This window comes from Miniopterus schreibersii (assembly GCF_964146895.1).
Source record: "Miniopterus schreibersii genome assembly, chromosome: 1".
NCBI lineage: Eukaryota > Metazoa > Chordata > Mammalia > Chiroptera > Miniopteridae > Miniopterus > Miniopterus schreibersii.
The window spans coordinates 42025046-42048026 of NC_138101.1; the positions used below are offsets into that span (position 1 = coordinate 42025046).

The 22981-nt window shown below is 43.7% G+C and overlaps 2 protein-coding genes across 2 annotated transcripts; both read left to right on the plus strand.

Moving 5' to 3' along the window:
• Nucleotides 1–12495: 12495 nt before the first annotated feature.
• LOC308555616 (C-X-C motif chemokine 2-like) lies at nucleotides 12496–14433 on the plus strand. The gene is made up of 4 exons (XM_081134014.1): nucleotides 12496–12726; nucleotides 12827–12950; nucleotides 13034–13117; nucleotides 13769–14433. The coding sequence occupies exons 1-4, from the start codon at nucleotides 12621–12623 to the stop codon at nucleotides 13782–13784; spliced, it is 330 nt and encodes a 109-aa protein (XP_080990140.1). The 5' UTR covers nucleotides 12496–12620; the 3' UTR covers nucleotides 13785–14433.
• Nucleotides 14434–18085: 3652 nt separating this feature from the next.
• Nucleotides 18086–20223, plus strand: LOC308555605 (C-X-C motif chemokine 2-like). Its single transcript, XM_081134007.1, has 4 exons — nucleotides 18086–18371; nucleotides 18481–18604; nucleotides 18688–18771; nucleotides 19493–20223. The coding sequence occupies exons 1-4, from the start codon at nucleotides 18266–18268 to the stop codon at nucleotides 19551–19553; spliced, it is 375 nt and encodes a 124-aa protein (XP_080990133.1). The 5' UTR covers nucleotides 18086–18265; the 3' UTR covers nucleotides 19554–20223.
• Nucleotides 20224–22981: the final 2758 nt, after the last annotated feature.

Consider the following 22981-nt stretch of genomic DNA (forward strand, 5'->3'; position numbering starts at 1 on the left):
TAAAGGTCATTCGATGTCTACACTGGATCTGGTTTCTCACGTGGCAGAGGTGCTCACGTGTTCCCTGGAACATTTTTATGGTTGTGTCTGTTTGTGAAGGGAGACCTTCTGAGACTTTTCCTAAAGACAGGGGCCCTTCTTTTTCAAGAGTAAGGACAGTGCTGGACTCCATATATAATTGGTCATAACATAATTCACTTTCTTTTGTCTAGTCTCTTTTTCAGAATTTAAACTCTAAGTAAAGGACAGGATTTTACTCTTTTAATCCTTAGTCCTTTATGTACATAATGTCTGGCATAAATACTGTGCTATTATTGCCTCTTGATATCCATGTCTACTCAACCAGATTGTAGCTTATGAATGAAGGAAAATATATTTTGATTTCTGGTTCTCAGTGCCTCACCCAATCTTGAAAACATGATAGCTGCATAATAAATGAGTCCATTGGTTAATGAATGTGTAACCTTAGAATTCTACCCTTAATGTGGAGGAGAGAAGACTGTATAGTCCATATTCCACACGGTCTTAGTGTTAGTTGGCAAAGGCAAAAGAGGCAAGAATGTATATAGAACAAGAAGGGCATTAGAACGTAGGAGTGGCTCCCAGTCTCTATTCCACCATTTGGCTACCTCTAATTTTATTTTCTGTTTCAAAGTCACCATTTCTAATATTTTATTCCCTTTTTCTCATCCTTCTCAGGCTGTTCCCTTCTTTTTGAATTCATGATCCACCCTCATCTCCACCTAGTTCCCTGCTGGGTACCACAGAGATGAAGAATGGGAAGGAAAAAACACTCTGCCATGATGAATAATTTTATAACTTTTCTCAGCTCTCTCTTCTAGGAGATAACAGGACTGCGGAAGAACGGCTGTACTCTGTACAGGAGACTAGTAAGCACTAGAATTACCAACCTTAGCAATAATTTCTGTGCTACCAAATGGGAAGAGGCTGCACAGTGCTGCACTTGAAAACACCATGCCAATGTTTGTGCTTTTGGAGAAAACAAGTTTAAGCCAAAGTCCAGAGGGACATTCCTGTATGTTTTGTTCTGAATAAATTCCTTGGGACCTTTGCTCTACCAAGAGGTGTGGTCAGAGGGCCACTATAATGGCTGAGATTGAATAATTTTCACCATGGTGGAATGAAGACCTAGGGTCAGATTTAATCTGTTTTAAAGAAAATAAAGATATTTAAATTTTCCTGCACTCTCCAGTTTATGCAGCAAATTCAGACTCACTGCCCAATGTTTAAAGAGTTAAGAAGGTAATTTGAAGGACAGAAGAGATTGAATTTCTAAAAGGGCAAATTGAGAGCTCAGAATTTAAAATATAACCACTAACTTTGCCTTTGTTTTCATTGTAATTGTCAGAGACATACAACAGAGCTAACTGCTCTTATCTCGTAAAGCCATGACTATTTTTCATTGATTTTTATGATAAATATTTATGTAAGAAAGAGAAAAAATGACCACAAAGATTTGAGGAACAAGCATTACACCTTAAATAAACATATTATTGCAGAAATCTTTCTGTAATCAAAATATTTTTTGTTTTCCATGACTACCTTATGTATAATTACATTGAATTTAATAAAATTAATAAAATTTTATATCAGAAGCAGAGAATGTCATCACATTTGATATCTTATAGGATAAAAATTTGTCCTGAAAGATTCAAAGCACACTTCAGGCTCAAACATAGAGTTGTCAGAACAGCATTGCCTCAGTGGTGAGGTCAAATTAATCCTTGACTAAAGGGTATTCTGAATCCACATTAAGAAAGTTTAAAATCTAGGCTTGAATGTATCAAACTGATCCCAGGTAACCTAACTGCATCCCTGGAAGAAGTACAAAAATATTAAAAGTAATGTAAAATATATATTTTAGAAACCTACACCCAATAAAATTCAAAATATTTTATATCCAATAAAAAATTACTAAATATACAGAGAAACAGAAAAATATCACCATAACTAAGAGGAGAAACAATCACAGTGATAGCACAGATAATAGTAGACAAAGGTGTTAAAATGGTTATTATAAATATAATCCACATATTCATGAAAACAGAGGAAAAGATGAGCATGATGAGGAAAGAAATTGAAATATAAGACACCCAAAGCAAACATTTAGAGATGACAAATAAAATAGCTGAAATGAAAAATACACTTGAATGAATTAGCAACAGAATAGACATTGCAGAAAAAAAATTCATGAACTTGAAGTCACATCAATAGAAACTGTCTAAAATGAACCCCAGAAAGGAAAGACTTTAAGTAATGAAGAGACCGTCTGTGAGCTGTGGAACAACATCAACCAGCCTAACATACGTAGACTTGAAGCCTCAGAAAGTGGTGGGGTGAAGAGGGAGCCAGAAAAAAAATATTTCAAGAAATAAAAGCCAAATTTTTCCAAATCTGATGAAAATTATATCAAAAAGCACAATAATCCCAAAGCAGAAAAACATGGAGAAAAACAAATCAAGACATATTGTAATCAAATTGCATAAAAAACAGTGACAAAGGGAAAATTTTAAAGCAGCCAGAGGGGAAAAGCCACACTATGAACAGAACAAAGGTAATATGGCAATAGACTTATCAGAAACCATGCAGCCCAGGAGACTACGAAATAGCATAAATTCTGAAGGGTATTTAACCTAGAATTCTAAACTAAAAAAAAAATTTATGATGAAATAAAGATTTTTTTTAGACATACAAAAAATGAAAATAATCACCAGCAGACCAGCAATATATTTTTTTTTTTTAAAAAAGTCTTCCAGGCAGAAGAAAAATGATACCAGATAGCAACTTTAATCTGTACAAAGAATGAAGACATTTGGAATAGAAAATACGTACATGAGTATAATTTTTGTTATTTAAAAGTCTAATAGAAAAATTTAGTTTAATCTTCACCCAAGGATATGTTTTTATTGATTTTTAGAGAAAGAGGGGAAGAGCAAGAGAGAAGAGGGCAGGAGAAGAGAGGAGAGGGGAGAGGAGGGGAGGGGGGAGGGGAGAATGATTCACTCTGTCTGGGTGACTTTAGAAAAGTAGAATAAAAACCATACCATCTCATAAGTACCTATTACATGCCAAATATAATTTCGAATCCTCCCAGTAACTCTTCAAATAGGTAATATTTTCCCATTTTACAACTGAAGAAGCAGTCTCTAAAACCTTAAGGAATTTGCTCGAGGTCATACTTGTGAAAGGCAAAGAAAATCAGGCTGATTCCAACCCCCTGATCTTTCTACCATATCCTACTACTTACATATCACATGGAAGAAATTGCTTCATACAGGGGCCAACAGGTGAGCTTGATCTTGGAAGAAGAGTTGGAATTTACCGGTGGTCAAGGGAAAGACAGATCTGCAAAAAGAGAAACAAGTGCAAACACACTAAAGTGTCAATAATTATTGCATGTTTAAGGAAGAGTAGATCATTCTCTGTAGGTGGAATATATGTGAGGGGTGGGGCCGAGATACATTGCAGAGAGAGTAGATAATCATTTCGCAAAGAAATTTTGTCCCAGCTATGAGTTTCCCTCTCATATTTTATCTTCAATGTCACAAAAATTATCTTGCTGAAATACAAATACAATGATTTCACTCATCTATGTACAAACGTTCAAGGCTTCTCTTTCACTTCTAGTGTCAGGCCCAAATTTCTTAGCATGACACGGGTGCGTTGTTTTCCTAATCTTTGAAATGGGTGTATTTTGACTATCTCTAATATCTTTATTTGGTTACTTTGGTTACTGTAAGAAGATTTTTATACACACACAATCTCAGCCCTGTTTTATATATAAAGGTTATGTTTTTAATAAATGTTAGTGATTATTAATAATTATAATTATGTTATTATTATTGCTATTCTTTGTACTGTCATAGACAATCCGATAGGTTGAATCAGACAATTAGCAAAGGTGTCTTGGTGAACATAAGCAGAAAGTGTTAAAACTGAAATTAAAGTACTTCAATTGACTTTCTGAGAAGTTAACACACTAGAAAGTGGGATAAAAGGTATGATGGTTTTACTTTTTTCTTTATTTCCATTTGGACTACTGCCACAAAAAATATCCTTAGTTGGATATAATTAGTAAGTGTGACTCAATTGGCCAAAAGGCCAAAGCAAATTTTGCTTTATGCCAATCTTTATTTTCGGTGAACTCTGCTAAAACATTGTGAAGCCATCGTTCTTATCAGCAAGACCATCGGAGGCCAGCATCCCTGCTGGGAAAGAACAGGTTGTACAGCAATTGACTGTAGCTCTCTGTTTTGCAAGCTTTCGGAGAGTGAAGAATTTAAAGTGGCATTACTGCAACTTTTTTTTTCTGACAGGAAATTCTCAGCAGCTAGTGTTTACAAACTGGGAAATTATTTTCTAGTTACAACCGCAATCAATGAAACAAATCACTGAAGGGATATTTTTTGCTTGTGGGAAGTTCCTTCCCTACACCTTGTGAATCAATAATTTAGTTCTATACAGTTATTCATGCATATAAGAAACAAAAGTTTCACAAAATAATACTTAAGCTAATTATATATGATGCATTATGATGTATTCTGTTTTTATTCTATCCTATTGTATTTAATTCCATTATATTTTAAAATACTATTAAAACCCACAAAAATGATTTGAGGACATACTCCTGCATCACAACTTGTAGTTAAAAGCATTGCTCTAGCTTCTTGAGGACAGAGCCGCGCTCTGACAGTTGATGTCCTTGTCAGTGCTCCCAAGATACGCGGATGGTCTGCAGAGCTAGGATGCCGAGAGCAGCTAGGCCCCCCAGGCAGCCTGTCTCTCGTCTGCCTTCAGTCTGATTATCAGATCTGACCGGGTGTTGGAAGTCCCTGGGCACTCCACAGGTGAAGCCTTTGGAGGTCAGATGGCACAATATGTAGGACAGTCTCTGGGCTGTCAACATTCGGGGGCTGGTGGTTGTCGTCACCACCACATTTCTAACTGGTATCTAGTATAAGGTAGACAAGGATTTTTTAAAGTGCATTGTTTTCTAGGAGGGCTTAATAAATGAAATGCGCTCATTAGAAATAAGATTTCTCTGGTTTCTTTCTTCCCTAATCACTTATTTTCTTGTCCAGAGAAAGACTGGCTTTGAGCCAATGGGCTCCTGTGTCAGTTTTGGGTTTGAATTTTAACTGCACCTTTAAGGTCCTCTACCCCACTTCCCCCCTTTTCTATAAAACGAGAATGGTATCAACCTCATAGTATTCTTGAAATTATTTAAATTACATTATGAAAAGCTCAGGCACTGCGTCTGACCCAGAATTGGGACCTAGGAAATGTCACCCTCCTTCTCTTCCTTTGGTGCTTTATCCCCAGAACACATATCATTCGTTTTCGAGGAGCAACGGCCACAATCCCTGAGCCAACAAGCAGCCCACTAAAGACACCGCAGACAGGCAGGAATTTCCCTTCGGCAGAACCACAACCCAGTGCTGCAGTCAGCAATGAAAAATGTAGCAGAATGAATGTAAACTGCATTTCCCAGAAGAATCAAGTCTGAAAGCCTGAAAAGCTTGTCAACCACAATGTTAATAAGACTATAAAGTGTGCAGGGCATCTGGCCATTGAGATGCTGTCTCAACTTTCTTTTTAGTGTAAAAAGATAACAATAAATGAACACAGTATGTAACCATGTTAATTATTTCTTTCTTCACCGAGCCAGACATAACCAAGGGATTGTACGGGTGTCCGGTTTTGTGTGGGTGGCGGAGGCATGGCCAAGCATAAGCACTGTGCGACCCAGTCTCACTTGTCAGCGGTGTTCTCCAGCCTGTCTGCTGCTCTGAGGCCAAAGTACCTCATCCCGACCTCCAGCAAATCTCACTCCAAAATCTACTGTAATTATTTGCTTGTGTTTCTGATACGTTTCTCTACAGAAGCAAACTCCCCCCCCCCCCCCCCAGTATATCTACATTCTAGGAAAAGGCCAAATCTTAGGAAAGTAATGTGGTTAATGTGAAAGTTTTTGGTAAGGACTTTTTTGTTTTTAATGCTTGGATAAGCAACTCAACATACCAAGAACTGATTATGAGGAGTAATCTAATTATCTAATTACTGCCCTGATCTCGTTTTCAAATCTCCTAAAGTAATTTACAGACATGATAATCCCCGCCAGGTCTTTACCCTCACCAGCCTTTCCAGTCTTTTTTCAGTTACAAGAATGTCTGAGAACTTTCAGGATCATGCAAAAGGTTCCTCTCATCTGTCTATCCACCTTCCGATCACCATCGCACACAGTGTGCACACTGAATATTTAATTATATGGAACATATTTAAATGTAGAGTGTATCGTATGTGATCAAGCTACCCTCTCTCCCTTCTCCTCCATATTTTCCACCCGTCTGCTCTAACTGGACCTCATGGTTCTTCAACTTTCTCCACTTCAGAACCTTCAAAAGACACGCCATCGGTCACCCACAAGCAGAACCCCCCCCCGGGCAGCAGCATCTTCAGAGTAAGGCCTCAAGAGCACAGATGCTGAAAGGTCCTTCTGAGACCACAACCATTTATCCTTCTAACTTTTCTATCTTGAACTTGTACTGAACATGCTAAACATCCCCTGGGAACTTGAAAATCCCTCAAAGATTCCCAAGATCACCACCTCCCCCCCCCCCCCCCCCAGTTTATCACACTGACGAATGGGGAGGAGTTTCCAGAAGGACGTGGCCGAATGAGCAAAGCCATAGAGGCCAGAATGAGCATGTGTCTGCTGGGGGAAGCTTGTGTATCTGGAGCTTAACCTGGGAGGCAGGGAGAGGGGAGAGACGGAGGCAGGCAGGACCCAGTCGCTGAAGGCTGTGTAAACCCTGTCAGTCCCCCCGCCTGGGAAGATCTCATCCATCCGTCAAGGGGAACCTTCCCCAGATGCTTCTCTAAAGCTCGTCTCTGAGAGTTGGGCCCACTCCATTGGAAGCAAGGTCCTGCCGTATCCCGAGCGCCGTCCGTCATGGGATTTACCAGGCTGCTTCACAATTTCTGTTTATGTTTGCCTTTCCTCCCGGACTGTTTGGTGGTAGCAGAGTGCATCTTGTACCTTTTTGCGTTCCTAGACCCTAACTTGATCCCAAACTCATAAATGGTAACTTATAAGGGAATAGATGGAGAAAAGAAGGGAAGGAAGGATTTAAATAGTGCAGAAATCCGTCGGTGTTAGAAAGGCAATTTTAGCAGCACTGTGAAAATGGAATGTATTTTTTAGGGCTCTTTAACTGTGAGTGTTAGAAACACGACTCAAACTGGCCTAATAAGGAGAGAGAATCCATTGCTAATGACAATCTCAGTTAATGGATTAGGCAGGGCAAAGCCAGATTCAGGTGTTCAAACAACGTCCCCAGTAATCCTGTGTTTGCAGAGGCCAGGGCTGTGCTTTCCTCTGCGGCAACGCAGTTTTCAGGCAGGCTCTCCTCAAGCAATGGCCAGACTCCAGGTTTCTATCCGTCCGGTTCAGCAATCCCAGAAAGAAGCAAGAGCCTCTCAAGTCCCTTCGTGCCTACGCAACTGGCCTTGTCCCTGAATCAGCCGGTCGGAAGTTATTGAATCCACTTTGAACCCACATTGGCCTGGGCAAGAGCACAGGCGGGAAGGAGGGACCGACGCTGCCCTAGGGGTCCCAGACTCCCCCTCTTGAGTTCAGAGTTGAAGTCACCTTGCCTTAACCACATAGACTGATGAGGGCAGAGGTGAGCATTTCCAAAGGAAAACCAGGGTTCTAGTTTAAGAAGGTGGGAGCATGAGTGTGAGACAGGTAGAAACAGCAGATTAGTGAGGATTGGAAGAGGGGGTGACACTGATATTCAACTGAGTGTTCTTACACAGGGATGGGCGGTCTTGAGAGCTAGTGACATGTTCTGCCGTCTTCATTTTCTCCCTCCAGAGCAGAACCATTGTACAACAAACGAGAGCTGTTAGGAAATGAGAGGGCGGGTGGCAGTTATGTCAACCAGGCCTCAAGGCCAGCCGGGTCAAGCAGAGCCCTACCTACCCATTCGTGCTGGCTAATGGGCAAGGTCAGCGCTCACCATGGAACAGCGGCCCCACGTAATATGAAGGCGCATTACATTGTAATAGTCAAATCCGAAAGATACAATGAAAATTACAGGGTGGAACTTAATAAACTGAGCTCCCATTTTAGAAGTAACTTCGTTGGGTTCATGATTACATGGATTTACAGCTTCCGCATATAAAAGTGGCACTCAACGCAGGTTAAAACAACTAGCAATTTGTTTATCACAGCGGGCTTTAAAAATGTCCTTCCTATAGGGTTGCCATGAATTAAATCATGGAAAGTGGTATATTATGACAGGAAAAACTTTTTGTTTCCTTTCTGAAAGCAAATGAGTTTTATTAAACAAGTTTTAGGAATCACATTGTAGGTCATTCCAGATAAAGGGTTGATTTTTGACATGTCTCATCCTTTGGCTGCTACTATACATAAATGGAAATTCTACTCTCCCCGGGTGTTGGCTTACGTCAATGCTTTGGGTTGAATCTGGAAATCATTACAGCTAATACTTTCTGTTGTTTGGGCAGCCAGCTGCTGATGTCCAAGGGAGAGAGACAGTCACTTCTGAAATATTTTCCCAAAAATGAATTGGTGAGAATTTCTCTTCTTCCTGTGTTTTTATGAAAAACAATTGAAATTAAAATTTTAGTGTCTGCAAGATTCAGTATCTGTTAAGATCTCTCTTCCTGGTTTGGAGATAGTTGTCTTCTTACTGTGTCCTCACATGGCAGAGAGAGAGAGAGAACACTCTCTCTGGTTGTCTCTTCTTACAAATGCACTAATCCCAACATGAGGACCCCATCCTCATGACTTCATATAAACCTTACTACCTCCCCAAATCACCTAATACTATCACAGTGGGGTGTAGGGCTTCAACATATGACTTTTTGGAGGACACAAACAATCCTTAACAGTAAAGTTGAAAAACGCTATTTCTATTGTGTTTAACAAATATTTATATAGCACCTAATATTTGCTGATGTTTTACAAATGTTAGCATATTTAATACTCGTAACAACTCTGTGAGGTGGAGCACTATTATTAACTCTCTTTTACGGAGGAACAACAAGAGCAGAGGGTCAGACGGTTAGCTGAGTATGTAGCTGAGGTTAGCCGTGATGCCTGACCGCACTCTCCTCCTGAGCAGATCACTTCTGCACATCTAGCTCTTCTCACAGCACTGGCAGAATATCTCGCCCATCCCGGAGGCCTGCATCTGCCCTGGAGGAGCAACTTAAACCATCTACAGTTTCATCCAGAAAGAGATATTGAAGCTGACGGTGAAAAGTGAATCGCATCCTTCCATATTCATGGAGAGCTGGTTCCAGGACATGCCCCTCCCACCATGCTCAAGTACCTTATATAAAATGACATAGCATTTGCATGTAACCTGTGTATACCATCCCATATTCTTTATATCATCCCGAGATTACACATAATACCTAATACAATGTAAACACTTTGCAAATAGTTGTTATACTGTATTGTTTAGGGAATAATGCCAAGACAAAATATCTGACATGTCAGTACAAATGCAATCACGGCAGGCCTAACTATATAGTAGATCTCAGCAAAAACAGCAACATTAAAGATACATATATTTTCTATCTTGAGGCTTGTTGATCCGAGGATGCAGATCCAGCAATAAGTAGGGCCAACTGTATCCAGTGAGAAGGCTTTGGATACACAGATTTTGAAATGTTTTATTGACATTCTTAGACATCTGAATTAGTACATTCGTAGTTATCCTGGCTGGGTAGCTCAGTTGGTTGGAGCATTGTCCGAATATACCAAGGTTTTGGGTTAGGGCCCATATAAGAATCAACCAATGAACGCATAAATAAGTGGAACAACGCATTAATGATGTTTCTCTCTCTCCCTTCCTCTCTCTCTAAAATGAATACATTTTTTAAAAATTAAAAAAAGTACATTGATAGCTATTTCTCAAGAAAGAACCCAATGAGGCAGGAAAATTCAGATGATGTGGAGTGGAATATACTATTAACTTAGTATTTATATATTCAAAGAACACATCTGTTTGCTGCCTAGAGGAGTAATGGCAGGAGTCACTTTCTGATGACGATGGTCTTTTCTATCCATGGACAGCACTAGAAAAGTGGACTTCCTGAGCCCACCAAGGTCCCTCACAGCTCTTCAATTATCTTCATGAATGAAAACAGCTTTTTGTGCAGCAAAAAATGCTGCTTCTGGCATTAGGAGAGTTTGGAAAGTCTGAGAATTTCAAAGGAGGGAAGTTGAAGGATTACAACATTATTATCCCCAAATAAACTCTGAATTAACAAGTTCAATGGTTTGCTCCCTCAAGCTACCCCATGTGCTACTGCAGAAAAACATGACACTAAGGGTGATTTATTTGAGCTCAAATGATTTTGCATCATTTAGAGCTCTTTATACATGGATTAACGAAGTTTGCATTTTTGTCTGAGATCTTTCACTCAGCATAATTATGTTTTTTATATAAATTTATTTTTATTTTTTTAAAAATATATCTTTTTTGATTTCAGAGAGAGGAAAGGAGAGGGAGAGAGAGAGATAGAAACATCAATGATGAGAGAGAGTCATTGATCGAGCCCGCAACCCGGGCATGTGCCCTGACCGGGGATCAAACCCCGATCACCTGGATCCTAGGTCAACGCTCAACCCGCTGAGCCACGCCCTGCCGGGAAAATTTTTATTTTTCAATTACAGTTGACATTCAAAATTTTCTGTATTGGTTTCAGATATATAGCATAGTGGTTAGAAAACTGTGTAATTTACAGAGTGGTGATTTACAAAGACACCAGGAATAAAACAAACATTCTTACATTTAATCTGAGATGACATGTATTTTTTTTTTTTGACAGATGTATTTTTAAAGAGCATGTTTCTTACAGAGATGAATAAAATTTGAAAACCCAAATTCAAGACAAAGGATAGAACCCTAGTGCACTGCCAGTGGGAATGCAGACTAGTGCAGCCACTGTGGAAAACAGTGTGGGGGGTTTTCAAAAAGTTAAAAATGGAGCTGCCTTATGACCAAGTGATCCCACTTCTGGGAATATATCTGAAGAAACCCGAAACACTAATTTGAAAGAATATATGCTCCCCTATGTTCATAGCAGCGTTATTTATAATAGCTGAGATCTGGAAACAGCCCAAGTGCCCATCAGTAGATGAGTGGATAAAAAAGCTGCGGGGCATTCACACCGTGGAATACTACGCAGCCATTAAAAAAGAATTAAATCTTACCTTTTGTGTGAGCGTGGGTGGACTTAGGGGGTCTTATGCTAACTGAAATGCCATTCAGAGAATGACAAATACCATGATTTTATTTACGTGTGGAATCTAAAGAACAAAATAAATGAACAAGCAAAATAGAAACAGACTCATAGATACAGAGAACAGACTGACAGCTGTCAATGGGGTGCGGGGTTCGAGGACTGGGTGGAAAAGGTGAAGGGATTAAGAGGTACAAATTGGTAGTTACATAATAGTCACAGAGATATAACTTACAGCATAGGGAATATCATCAATAATACACAATAACTATTTATGGGGCTAGGTAGATACTTGAAACGTGGGGGTGGAGGGGCCACTGTGTGAATTACAGTTTCCTAACCACTATGCTGTATATCTGAAACTAATACAGAAATTAGTGAATGTAAGCTGTAATTGAAAAATAAAAATTTATATAAGAAAACGTAATTATGCTGAGTGAAGGATCTCAGACAAAAATACAAATTCCATTAATCCATGTACAGAGAGCTCTCAATGATGCAAAACGATACAGAATGATGAAAAGATGGGTATTTGCCTCGGCGTAGGGCAGCCGGGCAGGGCGCGGGGGGGGGGGGGCGGCCCGGGCGAGGCCTCTCCCCGCCGCGGCTGGCGGCGAGACGGACACATCTGTCTGTCCGAACTCAGCACAGAAGGCGCTTGAAATAGGTGCCATTTATTGTTTCACAGTTATACTTACGACGCATAGTCACACGGTTAAACATCCATGTGCAAAACCAAACTTCAAAATGTTTCCTTCTCAGAGGGTCATTAGAACATGTGGCCATTAGTGAAATATTTTGATACAAATAAAGTAACATTTTACATTAAAGGAAAGAAAGAGGGCGGGTAGACAGACGGGAGAGGGAGAGGCCGCCCCGCGCTCAGCGCCGCAGCCCGCGACCGCAGCTGCTTCGGAGGCGGCGTCTGCCCGTCCCGCCCGGCGCGGGGAGGTTCCCGCGCGCTCGGCCCCGCGCCGCCAGCAGCTCGGGCGCCGCAGCGACTCAGCCGGGCCGTGGGGATCCGGGCGGAAGGAGAGCGGCGCCGAGCCCGCGGAGTCCTGCGGGAGGCCCGGGGGGGGGGGGGGTCACCCTCGGGTTCCCGCTCCCAACCGTCCCCAGGGGCGGGGCCGCGCCTTCCGCCTGCCCCCGGACGACCCGCAGCCCCGGGGATTTCCCGGCCCCGGGGCTGCGAGCTTTCCGCCCCGACCCTGGATAAAAGGGGTTCGCCCGTCTCGGGGAGTCACAGCTCGCGCTCCGCCAGCTCTCCCGCCAGCTCGCGCTCCAGGCACCGCCCGACCCTCCGAGCTGCGCCCATGGCCCGCACCGCCGCCGCCCGCGCCCCCCGCGCCCCCGGGCTCCTCCGGGCCGCGCTGCCGCTCCTGCTCCTGCTCCTGGTGGCCGTCTGCCGGCGCGCTGCAGGTGACACTCGGGGCCCGGGAGCCCGAGGGCGGGCGGGGGGCGCGGGGGGCGGGCGCCCGTCGGGGGGCGGCCCCGCTAACCGAGCCCCCTGTCCCCGCAGGGGCGCCCGTGGCTTCTGAGCTGCGCTGCCACTGCTTGCAGACCTCGCAGGGGATCCACCCCAAGAACATCCAGAGTGTGCAGGTGACGTCCCCGGGACCCCACTGCGCCCAAACCGAAGTCATGTAAGTGCCTGCCCTGGTCGCCCCAGACGCCCCGCCCTGCCCCCAGCCCGCCCCGTCTCACCCGGACCCCCTTCTGTCCGCAGAGCCACCTTCAAGAATGGGCAGAAAGCTTGTCTCAACCCCGCGGCCCCCATGGTGAAGAGGATCCTGGACAAGATGCTGAACAAGTGAGTTATGGGACCAGAGTCACTTGGGACAGACACTGGGGTCTGCCCCCTGAAACCATGCAGGGAAACCCAGGGTTAGCTGAAGGGGTGAAAATGATCAGTATTTCACGACCAGATTTGCCAGCAAGGTCACGAATGTGCCCTGGTGCCACAGGACATTTCCAGTGCCCTCCAGCCCATCCAAATGAATGTGGGTAAATGTGTCTTCCTAAGAGGTTAAGCAGATTTAGCCAATGATGCCTCTTTCCCGTTAAAGAATGAACATTGTTCGACTCAGTACCTCATTGACTTTAGACCTGAAAAGTGGAACCCCTGGTTTGGGACAGCATGGGGGGAGGGGTGTTAAATGGTGAAAAGCAGGCACTTTGCAGCCCTAGGTCCAGGATCCCTGGGAAACTGTTTTAATCCCTTGCAGCCTCAGCAGGAATGTATTGTATGAAGATTAAGTGAGGTCATGCGTGTAAATTTTTAGCCCAGTAGGACAGAAGCCACAGTCTGGCTTTTCTCAACAAAAGAGCAGGCAGAAGGCACCTGCTCCGGGCGCAGGGTTGGGCCAGGGCCTGCTTGCTGCAGTTCCTCCAGCTTCAGGGGCCAGCGCGGGGAAGAGCAGCTTCTGGAACGCCTGTGACAACCACCCTTTTCTCACCTTAGGGGCAACACCAACTGACTTCAAGAGCAGCAGCTCCTGGTGGCAATTCCTGAAAGGAGGTCCCTGCTCTTACGGCGCTGAAGATGAAGAGGGGAGAGCTGGGCTCCTCAGAGAACTAGGAAGGGACTACTGTGTTTGACTGTTGCTGTTTTTTACCAGAGATCTATTTATCTATATATGTATTTATTTTTCAAAGCCTGTATTTTAACATTTTATGTGTTAGTATTTAAAGGTGTGAATATGTTTAATCAGCATAAGTCAGTTCTGATTGTTATTTAATTTGAAGATGATAGGTTTTAAGTGTCTCATTAAACTAATATTTATTGGGACACCATTAAGTGCCAGGCACTGTGATAGAGGTGCAGGAGGATGTTAGGGGAGAGGGGACCCTGAGTAATTGGACAGTGAGATCATTACTAGGGTCAAGGACAGTGTGTGCACATCTGTATTTGTACTTGCTTATGAGAATGTCACTTGTTATTTATTGAAGCTATTTCACACTATGGTCAACATTTTGATGTTGCAGACCCCTTGGACATTTTATGTCTTGCTTGTAAGGCATAATGCCTTGTTTAATGCTCACAATGCAATGTTCTCTTTGTCTTAGAACAGAGACGTTGAAACTACTGTTACATTTTAAAAAATGACATAAAAATAAAAGTTTTGCAAAATATACTCTGTTTAGATTTTGTTTGATTTTTCTTGGTCTTCGGCCCCCTGCTGGATGCCCCGGGTGCTGTACAGTTAGATTGTAGGACGTGCCTACCTTTAGCCTGCTCCTGCCTCTTCCTTCCCTTTCATTTCTCTTACTCAAAGGAATGTCTGACACACTACCCTCCCTACGCACCCTGAGAAGCCTACTTTTACATACAATACAGTTGTCTCTCATACTCACCAGTTCATTATTCAAAATTAGTTCTTTATAAACTTCTGGATGTTTTATAAATATTTTAACAAGGGCTCCTCTTAAATGCTTTTGGTAAGTGGTTTTTCAGACATTTATGCAATGTCTCTTTTTTATGAAGCTGGGAGCAAAAGGTGGAAAAGTGGATTCCCCCTAAGTACTCAAACAATTGGTGTTATTTACAATAATGATGACCTATGGAGATAAACACTGTAAAGTAAAATATATGACAAAAATAGCAGAAAGGAGAGGTAGGGGGAATAAATGGATTTATAATACAATATATTTCATAAATTCTTTGAGAAAAGTGTTAGGTTTAGGAAAATTGTACTGTGGCAAGAGTATATTTTAGGGCAACCTCTAAGAAGGAAATGCAAAATTTTGGATTTAAAAATCTGAAAAGGAGATAGAATGGAATACAAGAAAATACCTGAGTATTAAAAGGTGACAGAAATGAGGAAATAAAGGAGCAAAGCAGCAGATGGTACAGGAGAGAAGGGACAAGTCTTTCGTGAAGAAGCCTAATACATAATGTAAGTAGAGCGTTTCTCCTCCTGAAGGGGGGGCTTAATTCCCTTCCTCCTGTGAGTGGGGCCCGGCTTTGTGATTCACTTCCAAAGAAGAGATTAGGAAAAACGAAAAACAATAATGTGGCAGTGGAGAATTTAACAGACAAAACCTTAACCATGTGGTCAAGATTATACCACCAGCTGTGTTGTGTGAATATCTGTACTCCCCACATGATCACCTCATTTTGATAAATGTTATTATAATGATGTAAGAGTCAGCTTAGGAGATACTGGGCAAAAGGCCCACAGGGAGTCTCTGTAACATCTGTATACATTTTTTCATAAATCTAAAGCTATTCCCAATTGAAAGTTAATTTATTTTTAATCCCCACCTGAGGATATACTTATTGATTTTAGAGAGAGGGGAAGTGAGAGAGAAAGGGGGGGTGGAAACATCAGTGTGGGAGAGAACATCGATTGGATGCCTTCCTTACATGCCCTGACCGGGCGTCAATCAGCGACCTAGGTATGTGCCCTGACCAGGTATGACGCCTGAAACCTTTCAGTATACAGGGTGATGCTCCAATTGAGCAACACCAGCCAAGGCTGAAAATTTATTTTTAAAAAGACAGGACAAATAGAATATCAATATAGTAGACTGAAATCCAACTATAGATATTAAGAATTAAAGTAAATTTAAATGAACAAACATTCCATTTAAAATTCAAAAATTCTGACTTAAATACAGACTGTATAAATAAGACAAAAAATGTACGCTGCATAAAAAGACACAATTTAAATATTAGAACCCAGATAGCTTGAAATTAAAAGACTTGAGTGTTGCCCTGGTGGGTGTGGCTCAGTTGGTGGGAGCATCTTCCAGTGCACCCAAAGGTGTCAGGTTAGATTCCCATTCAGGGCACACACCCAGGTCCTAGGTTCGATCCTGGTCGGGGCACATGTGGGAGGTGGCTGATCAATGTTTCTCTATCACATTGATGTCTCTTTCTGTCTCTCTCTCTCTATCCCTCTTCCTCTCTGCAAAACAATAAATTTTTAAAAATAAGAATTGAGTGTTATATCATAGGAAAACTAACAGAAAGAAACCTGCCATGGATATATTAATGTATCAATTACTTGTTAATTATCAACCTATTATTAATATAAATTATTAATATATTGGTTAATTGATATATTAAAGCTTGATTAATATTTTAGGATGTAAGGAAAGAAGTAGTCTTAGAGATAAACAAAAGTGATTCAAAATAAAAAGGGGGAAATTTTACCAGAAACAAACAATTCTAAAATTTTATGAACCTAACAACATTTATCAAAATATATAAAGTAAAAGGAGAGAAACTAAAAGGACCAATAGATGAAACCATAATTCTAGTTAAAGATTCTAGCACGCCTCTTTAAATAGTTAACAGGCAAAGCAGTGAAGAATCAGTAACAGTATAGAAGAGTGAGCCAACACCAACTTGGCCGAGCAATGTGTGTAGACACTTCACCCAACAATCGCATCAATCATATTTATTTTTCCAATACACAGGGACCTTTTTATAAAACAGCATATATGGGCCATAAAGAATCTACTGACAAATTTCAAAATGTTGAAATGTTACAGAAGTTATTCCCTAGTGATCAAGTTTTTTATGGTTCCTAATTTCCCGAGCTGAACTCTGTGCCCGTGTTCACTGTGTGTGATGCGTTCACGGTAGTTAACAGCTCATCTCCCAGCTTCCCGAATTCTCCTTTCATTACACAGGAAGCGTCAAAACAGGATCCCCACAACGTTCTCATGTCTGTTATAACCAAGCGTGATAAAGAATATTTCCATGAAGACACTTCCTCTCTTCCTATGTTTATTTCTTGACATTTTTCGGTCATCTTGGCACTCCTTTTGTCTGTGGTCTATATTATATGTAATGCAATTACTCATTACTACTTCCACAAGAGTTTAAAAAACAATCTTAAGATAATGGGGACAGGAAGTTTACATTGAAGCCTGTTCTTTTCAAAGCTGTGGAATAACGCCGACCCGATACCTTGGGTGGTGCCGCGGGCAGTTACACGGGCGTTCACCGCGGAGCAGCAGGAAAGGCTCGCTGTGATCCCAGTCGCTTATTTTTCAATGTTTTTAATGTTTTGTGCTTGGACCAAGCTACAGAGTGCGGACCCCGTAGGCCCAGCGCACCCTTCCCTGCCCCACAGCTGCAGAGGGAGCGGGAGGCCGTTCGCGGCCCAGCGCCCTGGGTGCGGGGAAGGGGCGGCCGCGGGCGGGGCTTTCCAGGGTTGCGCGGGCGGCGCGTGAGGACCCGGACGCTCCGTGCGGGTAAACACGGCTGAACTCCTCACACCGCCGCCCCCCCGCACACCGCGGCCTGAGCTGTTGTGCCTGCGGAGCACCCGAAAGGCGAGCGGTCCTACGCAGCACCTTCTGTATAATCGGAGGGGACACTTGTGTTTTTAGAGCGTGTTTAAGCGGAGGGAAACGAAGCCACCCAGCCGGGACACACTTATTCACACGCACAGGTGGAACGCGGTCGTTCTCCCCCCGCACACGCGCACACACACACGAGCACACACACCCGCGCACGCACACACCCGCGCACACACACCCGCGCGCACACACGAGCACACACACCCGCGCACGCACACACCCGCGCACACACCCGCGCGCGCACACTCGCGCGCACACACTCGCGCGCACCCGCGCACAGTAATCCCCCCTCCTGCGAGCTCGGGTTCCGGGCGGTGCCCGTCCCCGCTATTCAGTGACACCCCTTCTTACGCAGCGACTCCCTGCGCCTGGGGATCTGGGCGGAGAGAACTTGGCAGAGCCCCGGTCCGCGGGCGGGGCGGCCCCGGCGGCGCGCGTCCCCTCACCCCCTCCCCGCGGGCCGGGCAGCGCCAGCCCCCGGACGACCCGCAGCCCCGGGAATTTCCCGGCCCCGGGGCTGCGAGCTTTCACCCCGACCCTGGATAAAAGGGGTTCGCCCGTCTCGGGGAGTCACAGCTCGCGCTCCGCCAGCTCTCCCGCCAGCTCGCGCTCCAGACACCGCCCGACCCTCCGAGCTGCGCCCATGGCCCGCACCGCCGCCGCCCGCGCCCCCCGCGCCCCCGGGCTCCTCCGGGCCGCGCTGCCGCTCCTGCTCCTGCTCCTGGTGGCCGTCTGCCGGCGCGCTGCAGGTGACACTCGGGGCCCGGGAGCCCGAGGGCGGGCGGGGGGCGCGGGGGGCGCGGGGGGCGGGCGCCCGTCGGGGGGCAGCCCCGCTAACCGAGCCCCCTGTCCCCGCAGGGGCGCCCGTGGCTTCTGAGCTGCGCTGCCAGTGCTTGCGGACCTCGCAGGGGATCCACCCCAAGAACATCCAGAGTGTGCAGGTGACGTCCCCGGGACCCCACTGCGCCCAAACCGAAGTCATGTAAGTGCCTGCCCTGGTCGCCCCAGACGCCCCGCCCTGCCCCCAGCCCGCCCCGTCTCACCCGGACCCCCTTCTGTCCGCAGAGCCACCCTCAAGAATGGGCAGAAAGCTTGTCTCAACCCCGCGGCCCCCATGGTGAAGAGGATCCTGGACAAGATGCTGAACAAGTGAGTTATGGGACCAGAGTCACTTGGGACAGACACTGGGGTCTGCCCCCTGAAACCATGCAGGGAAACCCAGGGTTAGCTGAAGGGGTGAAAAGGCATGATTTCACTATTAGATGTGTCATTAAGACCACTAATGCGCCCTGGTGCCGGAAGGCTATTTCCAGCGCCCTCCACCCCCATCAAATGGCTGTGGGTCCCTGCCCTTCCTAAGAGATTAAGTGCATTTGCCCAGTGATCTGAAATGCTTCCTGCCCGTTCAGGAGCAAACACTGTTTATCTCGCTGGCTTCAGACAGGAAAAGTGGAACCCCTGGTTTTGGACAACATGGGCCTCTGAATCTTAGTGGTGAACAGAAGGGACTTTGTAGGGATCCCTGCTCCTAATGCAAGTCTCGGCTCCACCTTTTATTATCGCTGTAGTGGGGGAGAAAGTACTTAGTCTTTTTGAATCTCAACAATGTGGGGAGAATAATAATAGCTCCTCTATGGAGTCTGCTGGTAGGCTTAAGTGATGTCATGCATGTACTTTTTTGGTGTAACATTATTTTTTGAAGCTAATAATCCAGTTGTGACCTCAGGGCCCTTCTTTTTAATTAAACAGCATTTAGTGGCCCGGCATTTCCTGCCACACAGGGCAGCAAGGGTACAGGTAGTGACCGCTTGGTCCAGGGCTGTGCAGTCAAGTTTCTGAGTCCTAATAAGCCACAATTTTCTCATCGCAGGGGCAGTGCCAGCTCCCGGAGGGAGAAGGAGGAGGCTGATGCGTCACTGTTGCATCCTTAGTGGAGCCAGGCTGAAAGAAGAGACACAGCGCTGCCGGGCCACCCAGACTGCGTTTAAGGAGCCGATTTCTTTTGGGAGTTCTATGCATTTACATATGAATGTATTTATTTATTTATTTATTTTTTAAAGCTCGTGTATTGGTTAATGTTCTAATATTTAAAGATATGGAAGTGTTTGGTAATTTGCTGTACTGTTATTTTAAAGGGTCATTTTCCTGTTAAATCAAAGTTAGTTCAGCCCTGTTATTTAATTGAAGATGATGCATTTTAAATGTTCTTCATGCAACTAATATTTTTGGTTGGTGGGGTGAGTGGAAGACCACACCTTTCCACCCACTACAATGAAGGCCAGAGATAAATAGTGGGGGGGTTCAAGCAAATAGGTCACTGTTAAGGCAGGGAAATGTTCCCCGTACATCTACTTTTGTACTGTTGAGAAGAATGTCAGTTGTTATTTATTGAAACAGTTTCACAGTATGTGGTCATCATTCCTGATGTTGAAGTGAATTAATGTTCTAAATATCCCTTGGACATTTTATGTCTACCTAGTAAGGCATAATGCCTTGTTTAGTGTCAATTATGCATTGTTTCTCTATGTCTTGGAATAGAGAAGTTATATTTATAGATGTATTTTTCAAATAACATGAAAATAAAAGTTTTTATAAAAGTTTCTTGCTTTGATTTGTTTTAACTTCTGGATCTCTTGTTCCTCCTGAATATCCAAGTACTATAAATTTATAATAGACTGTAGCTCACACCCACTAAATGACTACCCTTAGTTGGCACTTCTCTTAGTTTCACTCCTGTTCATGCAAGCATATTTGATACACTTTCAAAGTCCTTGCAGGCCCTCACCCTAAGAATTCCTGTTTTACACAAAAGCTTCATTTTATTTTAGTATAACCAATCTGTTTCTTAATCCTAGCTGTTTAAAATATTTCAAATGCTTACACATATTTTTAAAAGAGCGCTTGTTGAAATTATTTTGTTAAATGATTTTTCAAATTATACATACATTTCCCTCTTAATGAAGCTGGAAGTTAAATTGTAAAGTGGATCTGCAGTAGGCAGTTATATAGGCATGAGCAGAGCATGAACAATGGGCCAGGTGCAGAGGGTCACCAGGGTGAGAACCCTGTGTGCCGAGGAACAGGCAAAACTACAAGCCGTGTACTACCACTCCCTTAAGCATTCACCCCTGATGATGACATCCAGGCCTCGGCTGTGTTTCAGCTCCAGGCCCAGAAAAGCAGCAAAACCAGATGAAGCAATTCCACTGCTGACCTCAGGACCCACTGCAATGACTAATGGCCCCTGTCCTGGCACTGACCAATCAGCGGAGGCCAGAACCCTGAGGAGGTACACCTGGAAAGCTGGTGAATAACCTTTTGAGATCCTCCTGAGACTTCAGATAAAGGCCCTCAGGATAGAGGGCCCAGTGCGACTCTCTGGAGCACACCGGTGCCTTCCCCCTTCCCCACTCCCTTCTTTCCCCAGGGTGTGCTTTCTCTCCCTCTCCCTTCCCATCTCCTAAGCTCTAAGGGCCCTTCTTTTCTGTAACTGTTTCCTGAGCCCGTTTCTTCTATGCCTCACTTCTTCTACCTCTGTGACTTTCTAAATAAACTGTGTCTTATCATTGAGTTTTGCTCTGAATTCTCTTAGCCAGAATTCAAGAACTGAGGTTGCCACTTTCCCACCCCTAACAGATTCTTCCTCAGAACTCAAATAACTTGTGCCAAGGGGGGGGGGCAGATAAAGCAAGTGGTGAGTGTTTCCTCTGGGTAAAAGGTCAAGTAGAGAAGGGCTTCATTTTCTAACCTTCACGGAAAGATAACAGGCACAAGTATAAGGCTGTTCCAGTGCTTCACAGGTATGGTGATGGTTTAAACATTTCTAAACCTGTAAACTTCAATTTGCATTGCCCCAGGATGACAGGAACACATCCAGCTTTCGAAGTAGACACAAAGGCTGGCATCTAATGATAGGAAAAAGGAAAGGTCTGAGTCACTGAAAAGACTGTACTGAAATCTGAAAAGCAGGGCAGTTTATGCAAAAGTTAGGCGGGCTCATCTCTGATTCAGCACCTGTTCCTGGGCTTTTCAGCAGGAGGAAGACGGTGGGTGCATGACCAGGCTTGTCCTGAGCACCTGGGTACAGCTACTCTGAGCCTCCATGTCCTCCCCTGAAAATTTAATATAAATAATAGTTTCTTTATAAGTTCAATGGTATTTTCTCAGAATCAATGAGATAAGGTAGAAAAGCAATTTTTAAATTGTACAGAGGTGAACAAATGGGAACCATTCTGGAAGCTGCATAAATGCCAGCACTGACTCCTTCCTGAACTCCAAGTCAGGAGCACATGTTTTAGGCTGTGGGAAATAAAATTCCCTTGGACTCCTCCCTGTTCTTGTGAAAAGCCCTAGATTACTCACATACCATGAGTATTAAATCTGTAGCCATTTGTCCTGTTAATTGCTCTGATCCTAACAGATATAAAACTTCTGTAATCTCTCTCATCCGGGACCATTAAAGGTGAATTGGCACTAGATGTTAGACCTCAGTCCTTGAGTTTTGGCTAAGAAAGAATTTAGATCCAAGACTCAAATACAAGCAAAGTTTATTTAGAAAGTCACAAAGGTAGAAGAAGTGAGCCATGGAAGAAGTGAATCAGTTGGGCTGCGTGGGCTTAGGAAACAAGTTACAGAAGCAAAAGAAGGGCCCTTGGAGCTTAGGAGAAAGACAGACAAAAAGACAAGCCTGGGAAAGGGAGGGGGGGAAGGGACAGGTATGCTCCTGGGAGAGAGAGAGAGACAGAGAACTGGGTTCTTTGTCTTAAGAGTTTAAAAGTGGGGATTTTAGGGGAGGTCTCAGGGGAGGAGCTCAATAGAATATTCATCAGCTTTCCAGATGTGTCCCCTCAGGGTTGTGAATTATAATTTGAATAAAGAGCTAGACAGTTCTTGAGAGAAGATGGTTTCACCTATGAGAGAAATTATAAAAAATTAATTTTTAGTTTTGTTGGTTTTTTGAGTTTGAATAAATGAGATGATATATAAATGACAATTCTCTCACTATACATTTGTGAGTTTAATCTAGGATGATTTATTTTTACAAATAACTGCTATTCCATTTTATGATGACACCAACATTTATTTATCTACTCCACTGTTAGGTTGAAATTAGGGTGGCTTACAGTTTTGCTATTATGAAAAAATACAGTCCTCAACATTTTTGTACTGGTCTCCTGCTATACATGTGTCAGAAATACTCTGGGATAAAAATATAGGAGGGAAATAACTGGCTCACAGGTATGTACATCTTTAACTTCATCAAAGAATGCTATTCTCCAAGTGATTTATTCCTCCCAAAAGCAATTCATGAAAGTTCTTCTTCCTCTACCTATTGGCCAACACTTGGAATTGTCAGGCT

Excerpts from the sequence above, each read along its gene's own strand:
- LOC308555616 (XM_081134014.1), top strand. The coding sequence starts at position 12,621 with ATGGCCCGCACCGCCGCCGCCCGCGCCCCCCGCGCCCCCGGGCTCCTC. Across the intron at positions 12,727-12,826 it reads CGTCTGCCGGCGCGCTGCAG|GGGCGCCCGTGGCTTCTGAG; the intron begins GTGACACTCGGG and ends CTGTCCCCGCAG. Across the intron at positions 12,951-13,033 it reads TGCGCCCAAACCGAAGTCAT|AGCCACCTTCAAGAATGGGC; the intron begins GTAAGTGCCTGC and ends TTCTGTCCGCAG.
- LOC308555605 (XM_081134007.1), top strand. The coding sequence starts at position 18,266 with ATGGCCCGCACCGCCGCCGCCCGCGCCCCCCGCGCCCCCGGGCTCCTC. Across the intron at positions 18,372-18,480 it reads CGTCTGCCGGCGCGCTGCAG|GGGCGCCCGTGGCTTCTGAG; the intron begins GTGACACTCGGG and ends CTGTCCCCGCAG. Across the intron at positions 18,772-19,492 it reads CTGGACAAGATGCTGAACAA|GGGCAGTGCCAGCTCCCGGA; the intron begins GTGAGTTATGGG and ends TTCTCATCGCAG.